At 40.7% G+C, this 17234-nt stretch overlaps 1 protein-coding gene across 15 annotated transcripts in view; it reads left to right on the top strand.

Moving 5' to 3' along the window:
* Positions 1-3229: 3229 nt before the first annotated feature.
* The window catches only part of SYNRG (synergin gamma), an 89064-nt gene continuing 75059 nt past the window's right edge, over positions 3230-17234 (top strand). For 6 of the 15 annotated variants that reach the window (XM_043902973.1, XM_043902969.1, XM_043902968.1 and 3 more), the window contains exons 1-3: positions 3230-3406; positions 9574-9614; positions 12952-13073. In XM_043902973.1, the coding sequence (XP_043758908.1) occupies positions 3330-3406; positions 9574-9614; positions 12952-13073 (240 nt within the window). In that variant the 5' untranslated portion in view covers positions 3230-3329. Of the gene's footprint in view, positions 3407-3889; positions 3913-9573; positions 9615-10884; positions 10988-12012; positions 12860-12951; positions 13074-17234 lie in introns of those variants that run through there. The other 9 variants (XM_043902972.1, XM_043902971.1, XM_043902961.1 and 6 more) reach the window with 6 other exon arrangements.

Genomic DNA, 17234 nt, shown 5'->3' with positions numbered 1-17234 from the left:
TGGTGATTGCAGCCATGAAATTAAAAGACTCCTTGGAAGGAAAGTTATGACCAACCTAGACAGCATATTAAAATGCAAAGACATTGCCAACAAAGGTCCGTCTAGTCAAAGCTATGGTTTTTCCAGTAGTCATGTATGGATGTGACAGTTGGACTATAAAGAAAGCTGAGTGCTGAAGAATTGATGCTTTTGAACTGTGGTGCTGGAGAAGACTCTTGAGAGAGTCCCTTGGACAGCAAGGAGATCCAACCAGTCCATCCTAAAGGAAATCAGTCCTGAGTGTTCATTGGAAGGACTGATGCTGAAGCTGAAACTTCAATACTTTGGCCACCTGCTGTGAAGAACTGACTCATTTGCAAAGACCCTGATGCTGGGAAAGATTGAAGGCAGGAGGAGAAGGGGATGACAGAGGATGAGATGGCTGGATGGCATCACTGACTCAATGAACACGAGTCTGAGTAAGCTCCGGGAGTTGGGGATGGACAGGGAGGCCTGGCGTGCTGCAGGCCATGGGGTCGCAAAGAGTTGGACACGACTGAGTGACTGAACTGAGTTTTGTACAGTGGAATAAAAAATTGACTTCATACATATAAGGTACTTGGAATGGCATCTGACATGAATGTTGGTTATTGTCATCAATACTATAATAAACTTTGCTCGGCAACATTTGAATTAAACATTTATTTCCTTTATTCAGTCGGACAAAAATTGTTCATCTTCAGAATTTATGTAAGTGGAGACCTATTGCTGCAAGGTCAAGAAATACTTCAACAAGCCTATGATGTTTTTGTTTGTTCCTGCAAACAGATCCTTGACTCACAATATATTCTGGAAGTGGATGTACTGGTGCCACCTACTTGCCAATCTTTTTTTTTTTTTATTACTGAAATCGAGGGTAATACCAACTATGTCTCAAGATTAGAAACATTTAGCACTGTGCCTGACATGTCATCATGTCACAAAAAAGTATTCTTTAAATAAACATTATGTGTTTGGTTAGGAATACAAAGCTTCATAACACAGTCCCTGCCCTAACAGTGTAGTGGTGGGGATAAAGTAAAGAAACAGTGTGGTAAATGCCATGTTAGATATAAGGCCACAGTGCTGAAGCATCACATGAGAGCACCTAACCTGAACTGGAAATGTCAGGCGAGGCTGACAGCCAGAGTCTTGTAGCACCCAGCATGCAAAAGAGAACAAAGTGTTCCCAGAAGAAACAGAAATTATGTCTTGTATGATCCTTGAAATACTCCCTTCATTTGACTTTCTTTTAAGTAGTTTCTCCTGTGTAATCACCCATCTTTTAAAGTGGCTACATAAGCCTACATCAACTTGATTTGTCAATGGATTTATATGGAGTTCGGTTGTATGTATCAGTTTATATCAAATGGACCATCTGCTACACAGTTCCATCTAAAGAAGGGGAGGAATGAAATTTGTGGACATGCGGGAAGAAACAAATAGCACACTGTAGTTGAAATGAGCAAGGACTTTGAGGTTAAACACTTGACTTGGATCCTGGTCCTGGTGTTTTGCAGCTGTGTGGTCTGAATTACAACTTCTTTTAACCTTGGTTTTCTTACCTGTGAAATGCCAATAGTAACTCTTAGGGACACTGAGGATTTGAAACAATACAGTAACGTTTCTAACCAGTGGTTTGTGCCCAATAAACGATAACTATTATTACAAACTGTTTCCCTGTAAAAGCCCTGAGGCAAGAATAAAAGATAAAGCTAACTATAATGTTACTTGTTCAGTGGCTAAGTGCCTCTGACTCTGCATTCCCAAGGACTGCAGCATGCCAGGCTCCCCTGTCCTCCAGTGTTTCCCAGAGTGTGCTCAGATTCATGTCCATTGAGTGGGTGATGCTGTCTAACGATCTCATCCTTGGCTGCCCCCGTCTCCCTTTGCCTTTACTCTTTCCCAGCACCAGAGCCTTTGGCAATGACTCAGCTCTTCACATCAGGGAGCCAAAGTATTGGAGCTTCAGCATCAGTCTTTCCAATGAATATTCAGGATTGATTTTCTTGGGGATTGGCTAGTTTGATCTCCTTACAGCCCAAGGGACTCTAAAGAGTCTTCTCCAGCACCACAATTCCAACTAATTACTTCCGTGCTCAGCCTTTATGGTCCAACTCTCACACCCATACATGACTATTGGAAAAACCATAGCTTTGACTACACGAACCTTTGTCAGCAAAGTGAATGAAGTCTCTGCTTTTTAATACACTGCCTAGGTTTGTCATAGATTTCCTTTCAAGGAGCAAGCGTCCTTTAGTTTCACGGCTGCCACCACCTTCTGCACTGTCTGCGGTGATTTTGGAGTCCAAGAAAATAAAATGTGGCGCTTTCCCCTTTTTCCCTTTCTATTTGCCATGAAGTGATGGGGCTGGATGTCCTGACTTTAGTTGTTTTCATGTTGAGTTTTAAGCCAGCTTTTTCACTCCTCTTTCACCCTCATCAAGAGGCTCTTTAGTTTTTCTTCACTTTCTGTCAATCATTTGCGTTTCTGAGGTTGTCGATATTCCCCCCAACCCCCCGCAATCTTGATTCCAACTTGTGATTCCTTCAACCCAACAAACCAGTTACTTGCTAATAAGCAAACGCTACCTCAAGGCTTCAAAAAGTTTACATTCAACTTTTACAGTAGTTTGACTAGGAAAAAAATCACAGTAAAAATATGCCCAGATAGGTTAGGTGCGATAAACCTTCCCATGCACCACCGTTTTGGCCCTGATGGTAAGTAAAAGAAAAACGCGGATTACCAGGTGACTAAACAGCTTCTGCTTTTAGGACAGGTACCAAAAAAAAATCTTCCAAGTTCCAGGGAAAAGGTAGAGCTCATCACTAATGGACGTTGTGATGCTATCAAAGGGGCATTCAGGCTCCATCTATCCTTTGTGTAAAAAGTAGCTATAAAAGAACACCGTGTACCCACCATCCAGTTTTTCAAACTGGACTCGCTCTATTCTTTCCATTAACCAAGATGATGGTTTTTCAAACGCAGGAACGACGACGACTCCCTGCCGCTCGGCCAGCTGTGCCTTACACAAAGCCTTCCCAAAGAACGAATCAGCTCCCCTGGAACCGCGCCCAGACCGCCCCGCCCATCTCCCCGAACCAGAATTACACCCGGAGTCCCCTCTTCGGCGGCCGGGTCACGTGACGGGGTGGCGCGGCCCCTCCCCCAGGCGCTGAGGGTCACGTGGGCCCGCGGCCCCGCCCCGTCGCCCCTGGCCGCGGCAAGGTGGGGCCCGGCGCTCGCCCCGGAAGTGGCTGTCGGGAGCTGACAGCTGCTGGGAAGGTGGCGGCGGCGGGCCCGGAGCAAGATGGCGCTACGGCCGGGAAGCGGAGCTGGCGGCGGCGGGGCCGCGGGAGCCGGCGCGGGGGCCGCCGGGGGAGGCAGGTGGGTGTGAGGAGCTGGGCCAGGACGCGCCCCGCCGACGCAGGGGCCCCGTACCGGCCACGGGTGGTCGGCGGTTATGGCGGTTTTCGCCCGCGCCGACCCCTGTTCCCTCGAAATTAGGGCTGCGGGAGAAGGGTCGTCCTCCGGTAACCTAGGCCGGAGGGGCGGATGGAGCCTGGGCGCCGGACTCCTGTCCTCTACGCTCGGGGGCTCTGGCAGGAGGCTAGGGTCCCTTTGGCGCGGCTGGCAGCCGGCCGGGTGGGTCAAGGAGGGACCCCGACGCCTCGCTTCTAGCCCGGCTGGATCTGAAGCTGCCAGACTTCCCTTTCCCAGGGCTTCACCAGGGGCCCGGAAAGATCTTTTTCACAGAGCTGGACAGGTGTTTCCAAGATATATGTGTGTATGTGTCCGCACACTGTTCGCCTTTCACCGTCTCGTCCTTCCTTAACATACCAGAAACAGGAAAACCTGAAGACCTTTGCATTTGTTAAAGAGCTCTTGTAGAGGTAATTCTTAACACCTGTCTCCTCAATAAACACCAATTCACTGTTGAACAGCACGTAGGCAGTTATAAGGACAAAGCTTCCAGACTTTTACTTAATCCTTAAACAAATTTGCTTTCTCTGTCATATTTCAGCTGCTAATCGCCAGTGTTTCTTATATCCAGAACGATAAAAGAAATGAATGAGTGCAACCTGGCAAGTTTACCGTTTAAGGAAATGCTTGATTCTGGGACGTTTTCATCCCATTTCTGTTAATGACCTAGTCTGACTTTGTTTTGCTAGCCAACCCGAGGTTCATACACATTTGGAGATAAATTTAGTTTTTTATCTTCAGCATCCCAAATTATTTTTGGAAAGCCAAGTGTTAGTTTTTTGATATGCAGGGTTTTAATTTTGGAGTCATGAATACCACAGTGTGAAGCCTTTAAAGTCATCACCTCCTGCAGGTGCTTGTAATATATATATATATATATATATATGCCAGGAAAAAAAAAAAGCAGTTGCTGTTAAATAAACCACCTGTGTGCGACTCCATCTTTCATTTTCTCTACACGTCTTTAGATTTAAGACTGCTTTTCCCCCCCTTCTGTTTTCAGATTTTCACTGTTGCATTAGTTTTTCAGCATATTTGTTAATTTTTTTTAGCATAATTCATTACTGGCTGGAGAAGACAAATATATAAATCTCTTTTCTGAACGTCAGGACTGTTTCTAAAATGTTTGTGAGTGGCATTAATTTAATCAAGTATATGATAAATCATGGCACCAAGTTCTAGGGAAATAAAAAAGAATTTGGCATTTTACACACAGATTTGGGGTTTTTTTGTTGTCATTTTGTTTTTCATGTGGGATTTTTGTTTTTTTCAGAGAAGATGAAGGCATCTTCGGTGTAGAAAGTTGAGTGGATCATTTCCTTTAGTCGGTAGTTTAACATGAGTACAATTCTTTTTTCCTAAATATGGCCTGAATTGTGATAGAAGTTAGAACTTTAAAATTTTTGTTTCCTATTTAAAATTTGGTTGTAGTAATGTTGTGTTATTAAACTAGAGACTATATGAGAGAATAACTCAATTTTATATTGAAAAATGTGTGGTAAGTATTACTGTATTGGAGATTTTCTGAGGCTGAGAAACTATGCTTAATTTTAAAAGTGTACGGCTTTTAGAGACCAGTGGTGAGGGCTGAAGAAGCTAATGTTATGGTTGCAACCTAAGTATATTTTAGGGAAAAAGAAAAAGAACCAGGCAGTCTCTGTCAGCTTTTAATAGAGGAAATCCATTAACCATAATTTACTATATTTCTTAGGTACTTGTCTGTTTGCTAAGAGGCTAAGCAAAAAGCACTGGTATTTTCCAACTTTATTGATGTTATCCTACTTTTGACTGGTATCCTGAATGGGCTACTTGGAATAAATTGTAGAGTTGTATAAAGGGCAAAATTTACCCAAGAGATGAGAAGTAAAAGAGCATTTTTAAAGTCAAGTATATTAGGGGAAAAAAAGTTGAAAAATCTTGGTTAGTCTGTATGCTTCTGGGATATCATTTGTAAGCCTATCCATTTCCTGCTTTTGTAAGCTCCTTAATGGCCCCCTCATCTTATCTTCAACTGCTGTAGCACATTCTACACACAGAAAACATTCTATAAATATTTGTGGATTCAAGCATCATTGGAGGCAAAGAAGAGCTGTTTCAGCTGGGCCTCATTTTGAGGAAGAGGAAAGGGTCAAGAGATTGTCACGGCGATGGGAAGGCCTAGTGAACAGAGAGTCTTATGAGTAGTACATAGGTCAGTAGGTAGTTTGGGTTGTTGTATAATTATTGGAGTAAGTCATGTTTGTCAGTAATACTCTTATTTTTATTAATTTTTGTTAAAATGTAGTTGCTTTACAGTGTTATGTCAGTTTCTACTTGTACAGCAAAGTGAATCAGCTATACGTATACATGTGTCCCCTCTTTCTTGGATTTCTTTCCTATTTAGGTCACCACAGAGCACTGAATAGGGTTCCCTGAATCATACAGTAGGTTCTATAGTTATATATATAGTATCAGTAGTGTATATATGTCAATCCCTGTCTCTCAGTTCCTCCCACCCCTTCCCTTCTCCCCCTTGGTGTTCATACCTGTGTTCTCTATGCCAGGATCTCTATTTCTGTTTTGCAGATAAGTTCATCTGTATCATTTTTCTAGATTCCACATGTATGCATTAATATATGGTATTTGTTTTTCTCTTTTTGACTTACTTTATGCTGTGTGACAGTCTCTGGGTCCATCCAGGTCTCTATAAATGACCCAGTTCTCTTCCTTTTTATTGCTGAGTGATAGTCCATTGTATGTATGTACTACATCTTCTTTATCTAGTAATAGCCTTCATTTAGTTTTTGTAGATGTTTTCAAAGTAACCTTTATAGGTCTATAATCTTTGTAATCTTTAAAACAACTGATTTGAAGTCTCAACATGTTGACTTCTTAAATGCATTGCTCATCAGTTTATAAATCTTAGTGTATGATTAACTTTAAAAAAAAAAACAGTCCTACCAACTTTCAACTTGCAGTTTAAACATTTTATCCAGTTAACACATTACTTAGCTAATACATTTTGTGTGCCGTTCAGAAGAGCTGTTCACTCTTCGTTCAAGCCTCTCTTTGGGTGCAGGCCCACTTGTCAGCAGAATTTGTGGGTGTTCCAGATCCTCTACAAGGCTGTAAATGACACGTAACCAGGTAGATGTCCAACTAGAAATTTGTAAACCACCTTACCAAAAAAGTTCTTGATCAAAGTATTTTAAAGTTAGAAGACTCTGCAGTTTGGGTTTTAGCCCTTCTCCTGGGTCGAGGAGGGTGTCATGCAATAAAAAAATGCAAAGACACCTAAATTTGGCATACTATTCCTGGATCTCACTATGTGCCTATAAAGACTCTCAGAAATCCCCTTCAGATTCTTATCTTCCAGATTTAAGGACTTTTCCCACTCTGATTTTTTCTTCCTCTGTATTTGTCCCATTTTCTTTCTCTCTGGTCTCAGAGAAAGAAGTCCTTCATCCTTTTGCTGTGTTAATCCTTTCCTCTCAAAGACCTTGTTTCTCAGTCTCTTTATCTTTTGTATCCTAAATCTTTATCTCTGAAGGTCCTGTCTCCTGTAATGAAACTGTTCACTCAAAGATCATCATTTTTTAAAACAGTATTATTTATTTATTAACCCCCATTCTTATCAACTTCTCGATAGCATTAGACACTGGTGACTCCTTCCTTAAATGTGGTTCTACCCCAGTTATAACTTTCAGTTATAGTCAGTTTCCTTCGTTGTCAGTGACCATTCCCTACACAGTTTTCACTAAGAATTCTCCAAGGTTGTCTTTTGTTGTCTTCTCACTATGTATATACATCCCTTTGACTCCTTCATCCACAACCAGACCTTAATTTTTTTTCTCTTTTTACCTTTATTTAAAGGAGCCTAGGGGACTTCCTACTTAATCACTCGTGGCCCAGTGATTAAGACTATGTACTTACACTTCAGGGGGCCTGGATTTGATCCCTAGTCAGAGAACTAAGATCCCACATGCCACAAAGTGTGGCCAAAGAATAAATAAAAGAGCCTAGCTAGGTTGATGCAGACCCTTCTCTTGATCTGGATCTCTGGTGGCCTGTTAGATTGCTCCTCTTGGACACCTTCCTAGCACCTTACTCCTCACACCGCTGACATTGGGTTCCTGTCTGCAGTGAACAGCATCTTCGTCCTTGTAGTCACTCAGGCCCCGAATTTCAGAGGCATCTTCAGTTCTTTCAGCTTCTTCAATACTGTTGTCCACCCAGGTAGTTGCTAAGTCCTGTTGATTCTTCCTTTTAAATAACTTTCATTCACCTCTTCTTTTCCATTCCTACTACGCTGGTTATTGCCCTTTTCTTATTAAGATTATTTTAAGTTTCTTTAGCTGATTCTTGTTACTTCAAGTCTTCCTCTGCATGCCTCATTGCCAGAGAAACGTACAGCACATTTCTGATCATTTCCCTGCTGAGAACCTCTGACATCAGGGAAATGTACATCCAAATCACAGTGAGGTAGTCCTTCACACTCATTAGGATAGCTATCATTATAAACAAACAAAAATCCAGAAAATAAGTGTTGGTGGAGGATGTGGAAAAATTGGAACTCTGGTCCTTTGGGAATGTAAAATGGCACAGCTTCTGTGGATAACAGGCAGTTTTTCAAAAAGTAACCAGAGAATTACTATATGACCCAGCAACTCCACTTCTAGGTAGAGACCCAAAAGAATTGAAAGAGGGACTCTCAAGAAATACTTGTACATCAATGTTCATAACAGCATTATTCACAACAGCCAACCCAGCTGTCCATCAACAGATGAGTTGGATAAGCAAAATGTGGTAAGTACGAACAATGGAATATTATCCAGCCATAAAAGGGAATGAAATTCTGACACATATCACAACTTGATGAACCTTGAAAATGTTATGCTAAGTGAAACAAGCCAGATGCAGAAGGACCAATATTGTATGATTCTATCTAAGGTAGCTAGAATAGACATACTCATCAAACCAAAAAGTAGAATAGTGGTTACCAGGGGTTGAGAGGGGAGAAAGTAATGGGGAGTTATTGTTTAATGACTACAGAATTTCTGTTTATGATGGTGAAAAAGTTGTGGAAATGGATCTTGGTGGTGGTTGTACAACATCATAATGCCACTGAACTTCACACTTAATGGTTAAAATGGTAAAATTTTATATTATGTATATTTTACCACAATTTTTAAAAATCTGACTTTATGTACTATTCAGAATCAAACATTTTAAAGGCCTTCTCCAGTCTGCTTTCTTTTTCAATCCTGTGTCTTGTGTTGAGCCTAAATCATTTTGCTGAACACGCCTAGAGCTTCAGCCTCTGAGCTTCTGTTCAAACTATTGCTGTATAGCGTGCCTTTCTTTTAAGATACAGCTCAAGAGGTACCTCCAGAAACCTTCTGAAGGTTTCACCCATCAAATTAGTCTGTTTTCTTCTCATTTCTGTTAGTATTCTGGCCCTCTCACAGCCCTTAGTACGGTCTGTCCTATGTTAAAATTTACTTGCCTGCGTCTGTGTCTTCAGCAAGCCTGAGCTCATTCAGGCCTTTCACGTAATTGGCACCCAATAAGTGTTCACTGAATTGAATCTAAGCCAGCCCTCTCATTTTATGGATGGGGGGATCGGAATCCAGGGGAGTCGCACAGTGACGGAACCAGGGTCAGTTTCAAAGTCTTCCCTCTTCTGGTTCAAAATTCTCCCCCTTGGCTGACCTGCTGACTGTCATGCATACTGTGGATGCTCAACCTGTTTTGATGGTGGATAATTCAATATTTTATTATACCATGGAACAGATACCAGGGCCCTGGCTACAGTTTTACTTATGTAAAATATTATATGTTTTATCTGAAATCTTTGCACTTTGAAGATCTCATATATTTTTTAAAAATAATATTCATTTAGCTGCATCGGGTCTCGGTTGCGACATGCTGCTTCAGTAGTTGGGACAGACAGGCTTAGTTGCCCCTAGGCATGTGGGGTCTCGGTTCTGCAGCAGGGATCAAACCCGCATCCCCTGCATTGCAAGGCAGGTTCTCAGCCACTGGGCCTCCAGGGAAGTCCCAGTTCTGATGTATCTTTGTTCTGTTTTCAGCTTCATGTTTCCGGTTGCCAGTGGATTAAGACCCCCTCAAGGTATGTGAAAGTGTGTGTTGTCAGCTTTCATTTTTCACTATTTGTTTCTGAACCTGGGCACCAAATGAGTAAAAAAAAGTTCTGTTGCTGCCAAAGAGAGTAAAACTTTCTTGTTGTCTTGAACCTGATCGCTTACTCCTAAAATTTCTCAAAAATTGGGTAATCTGGGAAATAAGAAAAATTATTCCTCATTTCTCCCAAACTTACTTAGTTATCAAATCAACAGGTTGTTATTTAACCTCAGAGATGAAGGAGACTTTTAAGACAAGAGTATTAAACAAGGGACAAAAATGAAATGAATTGTAGTTCTCTGAATGCCAACTTTCTCCTGTCTTCTAGATTGTTAGCTCTGTGGGGCAAGGGCTGTGTCTGCCTTATGCTCATGAGTATCTCCAGCACCCACATGCTGATAGAAAATAGTCAGGCCTTTATAGATGCTTATGGAATGAATAAATGAACCTCTTTAGTTGTTTTATCCCATGTTTTCTGTACATGAATTTGATCTTACTATAATCATGTACATAAGTGATCACATATTCTGCTTCTGTTTAAACTATTTTAAGTCTCAGTTGTGTTTCTAGCAGTTTGTCTGCTAGGTATACTCCTTCCGTTTTAGTTTCAGACACGGGCCCACCAGTATCTATTCTAGCTTTGTCTTCAAGCATACAGTAGTGAAGGGGTATAATCTCAGCTCGTGTTGCTGTACCACTGGGACAGAACATTGACAGAAGAATATGGTTGTCTGTCTTCTCACTTCTCCCACTCCTGTATACCCACTTCCTCTCCACAGTCCAAGCCTCTCTGGAAACTGGCCCTTCTCACAAAGCCAGTGTTGACCGGTTATGGTAGGCCTGCTACAGAAACAGAGACTCCCAGGTCACCAGTAGAGATCAGTGATAAAGAGCAGCTCAGTAGCAGGTAGTCAGTGTCTCCATTCATAATCAGTGATAGAGGCTGAGTTTCAGGTAAATTTTTCCAAGGGTCAGTTGTATTCTTTTCACTGGACTCACGCTTATTCATTATTTAAGCTCTCTGTAATTAGATGTGTCCTAGATTTGGATCAAGTGGTAGGAGGTATGCTGTTGTTTAGGAAGACATCACAGCATTTTGTGTTTATTTTTGTGGCTCATTTTGCATTTTTATAAACTTTCAAGTAAAAATCTACATATGAAGCAGAGGAACAGGACAAGGATAGAGCCCAGAAGGTTGCCTGATATTTTTTTCTTCTAGAATTTGCAGCTGTTTTCGAGGTTTTTTTTTTTTTTTACAGAGTGTGTTAGAGTGGACTTTTTGATCTTTTGAAGACTTTAAATTACACATGGGTTATTTCTGAAAGTCTGTACAAGGAACTGACAAGAAGAGTGGCCACCAAGGTGAATGGGAGACAGGAGAGAAATAAGACTTGTTTTTCAACTGTATGTACTTCTGTGCCTTTAAATGTTATGCCATATCTTTGACTTACCTGTTCAGGACTTAAATAAAATTATGAAAATAAAACTGTAGGTCCAAAGGCATCAGAGGGGTAACATCCTCCTGTGCTATATCCAGTCTCTGCATTCTCATTGTCTGTGATGCCTCAAGGCCTTCGCATTTGGCGTTCCTTGTCTAGAATGCTCCTCCCTGGTAACCGTGCGGCTCACTCCCTACTCTTCCAAGTCTTTGCTTAAATGCCATCCATTTGGTGAAACTTTTCTGACTGTGAAATAGCAACCACTTTTCTCCCTGACTTTCTTACCCCTTACCCTCACCTGATGTCCACTTATTTTTTTTTTTTTTTATCTACCCCAGTTACATGAGAGTAAAGACCTGGCTTTGTCCAATGCTACATAGCTAGAATGGTATCTGACATGGAGTAGGGCTTCAAATATTTGAATAAATGATTAATATAAATGAATAATGCCACTGATCAGTGTTACCTCAAATGTAATATGCATGCTTCTGATATTAAACTAAATATCCTTGAAGGTACACACAACCCACTAGATAAACATGGTAGACTTTACCAGACCTTTAATTTGTTTTAATCAAAATTTGATTCTTTTAATCTTTATACTAGAACTAGCATGGATGTGATCTGTAGTACAGTGTAAAATTAGGATGAAATCTGTGTTCAGGTTATGTAGGGATTTTGTTTTATTCTCTGTTGCATACCAAGTATTTAGAACGGTGCCTAAAATATAGTAGGCATTTAGTATTTATTAAATCCCTGGAGGAATGTACTTTTCATTCTCCTCTTGGGATTATTACTTTGGAAAAATTTGGGAGGTACTATACTATAAATCATATTTTCATCCATTATATACTTTGCATGCCGATAGCTGTTTTGTGGTATTAACTATGTAAGGAAAGAAAAGAGAAGTACCATTTCTTTAAGCATATTAGGTATTAAACAGTCTTGTGAATGTGAAATCAAGGTACAGAAAGAAGTTAAGCAAGTTTGCCCAAGGTCCCAAACCTAGCAAGTGATATTTTTAGTCGGCTTCAAGAGTTCATGCTCTTAACCTACTTTTGTATTAAAAGTGGCTTAATTAGTGTTAACTCTTAACTAGTTATTTGCTGCTGCATGGAAAATTACCCCAAAACTTAAACAGTTTACTATTAAAATAGTAAACCACACTGTGTCTGGGAGTCAGGTATCTGGGAGTAAGCTCCCTGGGTGGTTTTGGCTCAGGACCAAGGAGATTGCAGTAAAGATGTCAGCTAGGACTGTAGTCATCTAAAGGTTTGATGGGGCTGGAAGATCTATTTCTGAGATGGCTCATTCACATAGATGGCAAATTTGTGCTGCCTTTTGGCAGTAGGTTTCAGTTCTTGCCACATGGATTCTCCATCCTCCCAAGGACTGCTTGAGTATTCTCGTGATGTGGCAGTGGCTTTCCCAACAGCTGATCCTAGAGAACAAGGATGAAGCTGTACAGTTACTGAGAACAAGCCTGGTTTCCACAGTGTCCCATTGGTTATACTGGTCAACCCTATTCAGTGTGGGAGGGAAGGACAAGGACATGAATGCCAAGAGACAGAGATCCCGGGGGGTCATCTTGAAGGCCAGATAGGTCATATTGTGTGTTTTTTAAGTATGCGCAAAAATTCTGTACAACAAGTATTATTATCTTCATTTTACAGATGAAGTTTTGTTAGCTTGCCCAAGACCACAAAGCTAAGTAATTCAAAGCAAGTCTGTCTCACGCCAGAGCCTGTGCCTCTTCCTCTTTACTCTGCCACCTCTCAACAAACAAGTCCATTAGGTACTTAGGGTTTTAAGAAAGTAGACTAAAAAAACAAAGAAAGTAAACTGTAAATAAAACACATTGACCTTAACGATACCTTTGTTTTTCAGCAGGGCTGATGCCGATGCAGCAGCAAGGATTTCCTATGGTCTCGGTCATGCAGCCTAACATGCAAGGCATGATAGGGATGAATTACAGCTCTCAGATGTCCCAGGGACCTATTGCTATGCAGGTACTTGCCTCTTTTTAGCCAGTGTTTACAAAATTATTGTCAATTGTCTACATACCAAGCTACATACTCAGAGCTTAATGTTATATTTAGAAATAAGTGTGGTCTGCATCTTAGGTGGCTTCCTTGAAATAAAGTGAGTATATGCCCCTGCCAGCCCACGCCTCCACGGGAGACCCTCGCTGGCTCCCAGGCAGGTCTGGCTCAGCCTGTGGGTCACTGCTCCTTTCCCCTGGGTCCTGGTGTGCACAAGGTTTTGTTCGTGCCCTCCAAGAACCTCTGTTTCGCCGAGTCCTGTGGAGGTTCTGTAATCAAATCCCACTGTCCAGAGTCAGATTCCTTGGGGGTTCCCTGTCCCTTTGCTGGATCCTCAGGTTGGAAAGTCTGATGTGGGGCCTAGAAGCTTTGCAACAGTACGGTACCTTCTTTGGCATCATTGTTCTCCAGTTTGTGGGTCGCCCACCTGGCAGGTATGGGATTTGATTTTCACGTGATTGCACCCCTCCTACTTGCGGCTTTTCCTTTGTCCTCGGCCACGGGGTGTTCTTTTTTGGTGGGTTACAACATCCTCCTGTCAACGGTGGTTCAGCAGCTAGGTGTGTTTTTGGTGCTCTTGCAGGAGAAGATGAGCACATGTCCTTCTACTCTATTGTTTTGATTACAGGAGAGGGCTTTTTTTTTTGTCATGTGTTATTTAATTAACATTTTTAATTGATTATGTTTTTAAACAATTCTTAAAGGAGTCTTTTCTTGTTAAGTAAATAGAAAACCTCATTTGTTATAAACAGAGGATAACCAAAAAATAAATATGGTGAATCAAGACAGTATTACCAAATTCTAGCTAGATGCTATTACTCATTGGAGTTGATAAACTTCATGTTTACTTTCTCTTCATTTAGAAAAAAAGGAAATTATGTCTACAATTTACCTGTAAATGGCTCGACCAAAAAAAAAGTAAAGATGTATAGAAACAGAGCAAAATGTTAATTTTATACTGTTCTTTCAAATTTTCTGTTTTCAATTTAAAAAAAACGAAGTGTTAGGTGAAAGTAACACTTAAGATGAGACATAAATGGGAATCTGATTGAGAGTTGCGACGGAATTAAAGAGAATTTTCCTGCTGTCATGCTGAACATGTGTTCCTGTATAAACTGGTCATGATCACAGATAGTGTAGATTAAAGGAAATAATTCTGGTTTGTAAATGATTCTGTTTTGTTTTGGTTTAGAATCGGTGAGTGGAATTGATAATATCATGATATAATTAGTGCACCCTAAGAAATGGGCTTTATCCATATCCATTTAGATTTCCATATCTTTGTAAATTATCTTCTTCAGCCATGGTATCCATTTAAACCAAGGAAACTGAATCCGGAAGTCAAATCTTTGGTGAAATTCAAAGTGTTAATATTATTTTTTAAAAAGGGAGAAGGAGAAAGAAAAAAGGGGGAAAAAATCATTCACAAATAAACCAGAGTGAAAGAATTTTGTATTACTAATATTTTAAGTGCCATATATATCATTTTTACCTAATATTTTCTATTTCTGCATGTTTTATATATATATTTGTACAAGAGCACATGTATATAACTTATAAATAATGTTGAGTTAATCAGAATTTAAGTTTAAACCATTGTCACGTTGAAGTCATTTAAGCAAATAAAGTTTCTATGTTTGTAAAGATTTAGGAAAACTTTCAAATCATTTTTTTTTTAAATTTTATTTGCTTTTGTAAAATTTTTGTCTGTGCTGGGTTTTCGTTGCTGCGTGCGGGCTTTTCCCGGTTACGTCTGGTGGGGGCTCTTCTCCAGTTGCGGTGCATGGGCTTCTCACTACAGTGGCTTCTCTTGTTGCAGAGCACGGGCTCTACACACGTGTGCTCAGTAGTTGGGGCACAGGGGCTTAGTTGCCCCATGGCATGTGGGATCTTCTTGGACCAGGGATTAAATCTGTGTCCTCTGCATTGGCAGGTGTAGTCTTAACCTCTGCACCATCTGGGGAAATCCCCAAATCATTCTTTATTCATCTCCAGTAGGAAGAAAATAGGAATAAATTAAGCTTTTGTAGGGTTTAAGTTCAAGTTACTCAGCTTTCACTAGGTTATGCTGCAGAAACAAAAATCCCTAAGTCTCAGTGACTTACAGAAACAGATGTCTCATTTGAGATACATGTCCGTTGATGAGTTGGCTCTGACTCAGCTCCGTGTTCTTTATCATGAGACCTTTACCTAGGACATCCCTGACTCCTGGCATAAATGAAGAGATGACCAAACCCTGTGATGTCTTTTAAAGCTTTCTCTCAAAGGTAGGAGTTACCAGTCACTTCTGCTTACAAAGGTAACGTGGCCCAAACAAGAATCAGTGGGGACTCTACCAGGAGGAATGCACACCACATAGGGATGTGCCAACTTCTTATAGTAAGGGCAGCAAGTCATTGTAAACAGTCCACCCAAGAATACCGTGTGTTTCTCATTAAGATTTTGTAAGCTTCCTGTTGAAATCTTAACAATTGATACAATTTTAAAATCAATTTCACACTAAATATTGTTTTCTGACTTGCCTGTGTGTGCTCAGTTGTGACCCCATGACTATGGCTCTCCATTCTTTCTGTCCATGAAATTTCTCCAGGCAAGAATACTGGAGTAGGCTGCCATTTCCTTCTCCAGGGGATCTTCATGTGTCCAGGAATTGAACATGCACCTCCTGAATTGGCAGGTGGATTCTTTACCAGTGCACCACCTGGGAAGCCCCTTCTGACTTATGTAATTATCTGAAAAATGTGTTAAAGAGTTTGAAATAACCAAAAACAGTAAGGATCTCTAATACACAGAGCAACAGTAAATAAGTGAACTACTAGGTTTGATACCACTGAAATAATTTCCCTCAGTATCAGGAGCTTCTAAATGATTCTAAAGTAGAGAGACTTCCCTGGTGGTCCAGTGGTTAAGAATCCACCTGCCAATACAGGGAACATGGGTTTAATCCCTGCTCCAGGAATATCCCGCAAAGAGGAGTGGACCTTACTTGCTGCAACTAGAGACAGCCCGCGTGCAACAATGATGACCCAATGTGGCCTAAGTAAATAAATGTAAAAAATTAATGAAGAATCCAAAATCTTTTTCCTTAACCTTTAGTCTTTTTTTTTTTTTTTTTTTAACCTTTAGTCTTGTTGGCAGGTATTATATGCTACTTGGAAGCTGTTCACTATTCTTAAAGGAGAAACTCACAGAAATCTTACCTTTTCCCTCCAAACTTCATAGCCTTAACCAACCACAGATGTGTATGAAGAATACCTCTTATTCTTTGCTGCTGCTAAGTCGCTTCAGTCGTGTCCTACTCTGTACGACCCCATAGACGGCAGCCCACCAGGCTCCCCTGTCCGTGGGATTCTCCAGGCCAGAACACTGGAGTGGGTTGCCATTTCCTTCTCCAATGCATGAAAGTGAAAAGTGAAATTGAAGTCGCTCAGTTGTGTCCTACTCCTAGCGACCCCATGGACTGCAGCCTACCAGTCTCCTCCATCCATGGGATTTTCCAGGCAAGAGGACTGGAGTAGGTTGCCATTGCCTTCTCCGTCTTATTCTTTAGTCATCCCTTAAATCTTTGAAGGATACACAGGTAAAAGTCAAAGATGAAAATTAGTCTTGGTTGCCTCATAGCCCTCTACTCCCCAGGACTCATAAAAAGAACACACTTAACAAGATTTTGAATACGTTTTGAGGTTAATATTCAAATTATTTCCAGTGTAGAGGTAAGAATGAAATATATGATGAACAATTTGTGAGCCAGTAAACCATTTTTAGTTAAATTTTAATTTTGAGGTAAAATATGTACATGTGTATATAAGAAATAATACAGAGTCCCCCAGTGGTAACTACTTGGAGAATGACAGTATACTATCACAGCTGGGTGTTGGCATTGATAGTATCAAGATGTAGAACATTCCCAGCACCCCAGGGATCTCCTCATGTTGCCATTTTGTAACCAAATTCATCTCCCTCCCACTTCATGCACCCCAGCCCTGGTCGATCACTAATATATATGTTCCCCATTTCTGTAATTATATGATTTCAGCTTTACCTAAATTGAATCCGTAATCTTTTGAGATTGGCTTTTTTTGCTCTGCATAATTCTCTTTAAATTCATCCAAGTTGCTATATGCATCA

The sequence above is a fragment of the Cervus elaphus genome, chromosome 5 (genome assembly GCF_910594005.1).
Source record: "Cervus elaphus chromosome 5, mCerEla1.1, whole genome shotgun sequence".
Classification (NCBI taxonomy): Eukaryota; Metazoa; Chordata; class Mammalia; order Artiodactyla; family Cervidae; genus Cervus; species Cervus elaphus.
Note: the sequence above shows the minus strand (reverse complement) of the source record. Positions and strands in the feature narration are given on the sequence as shown.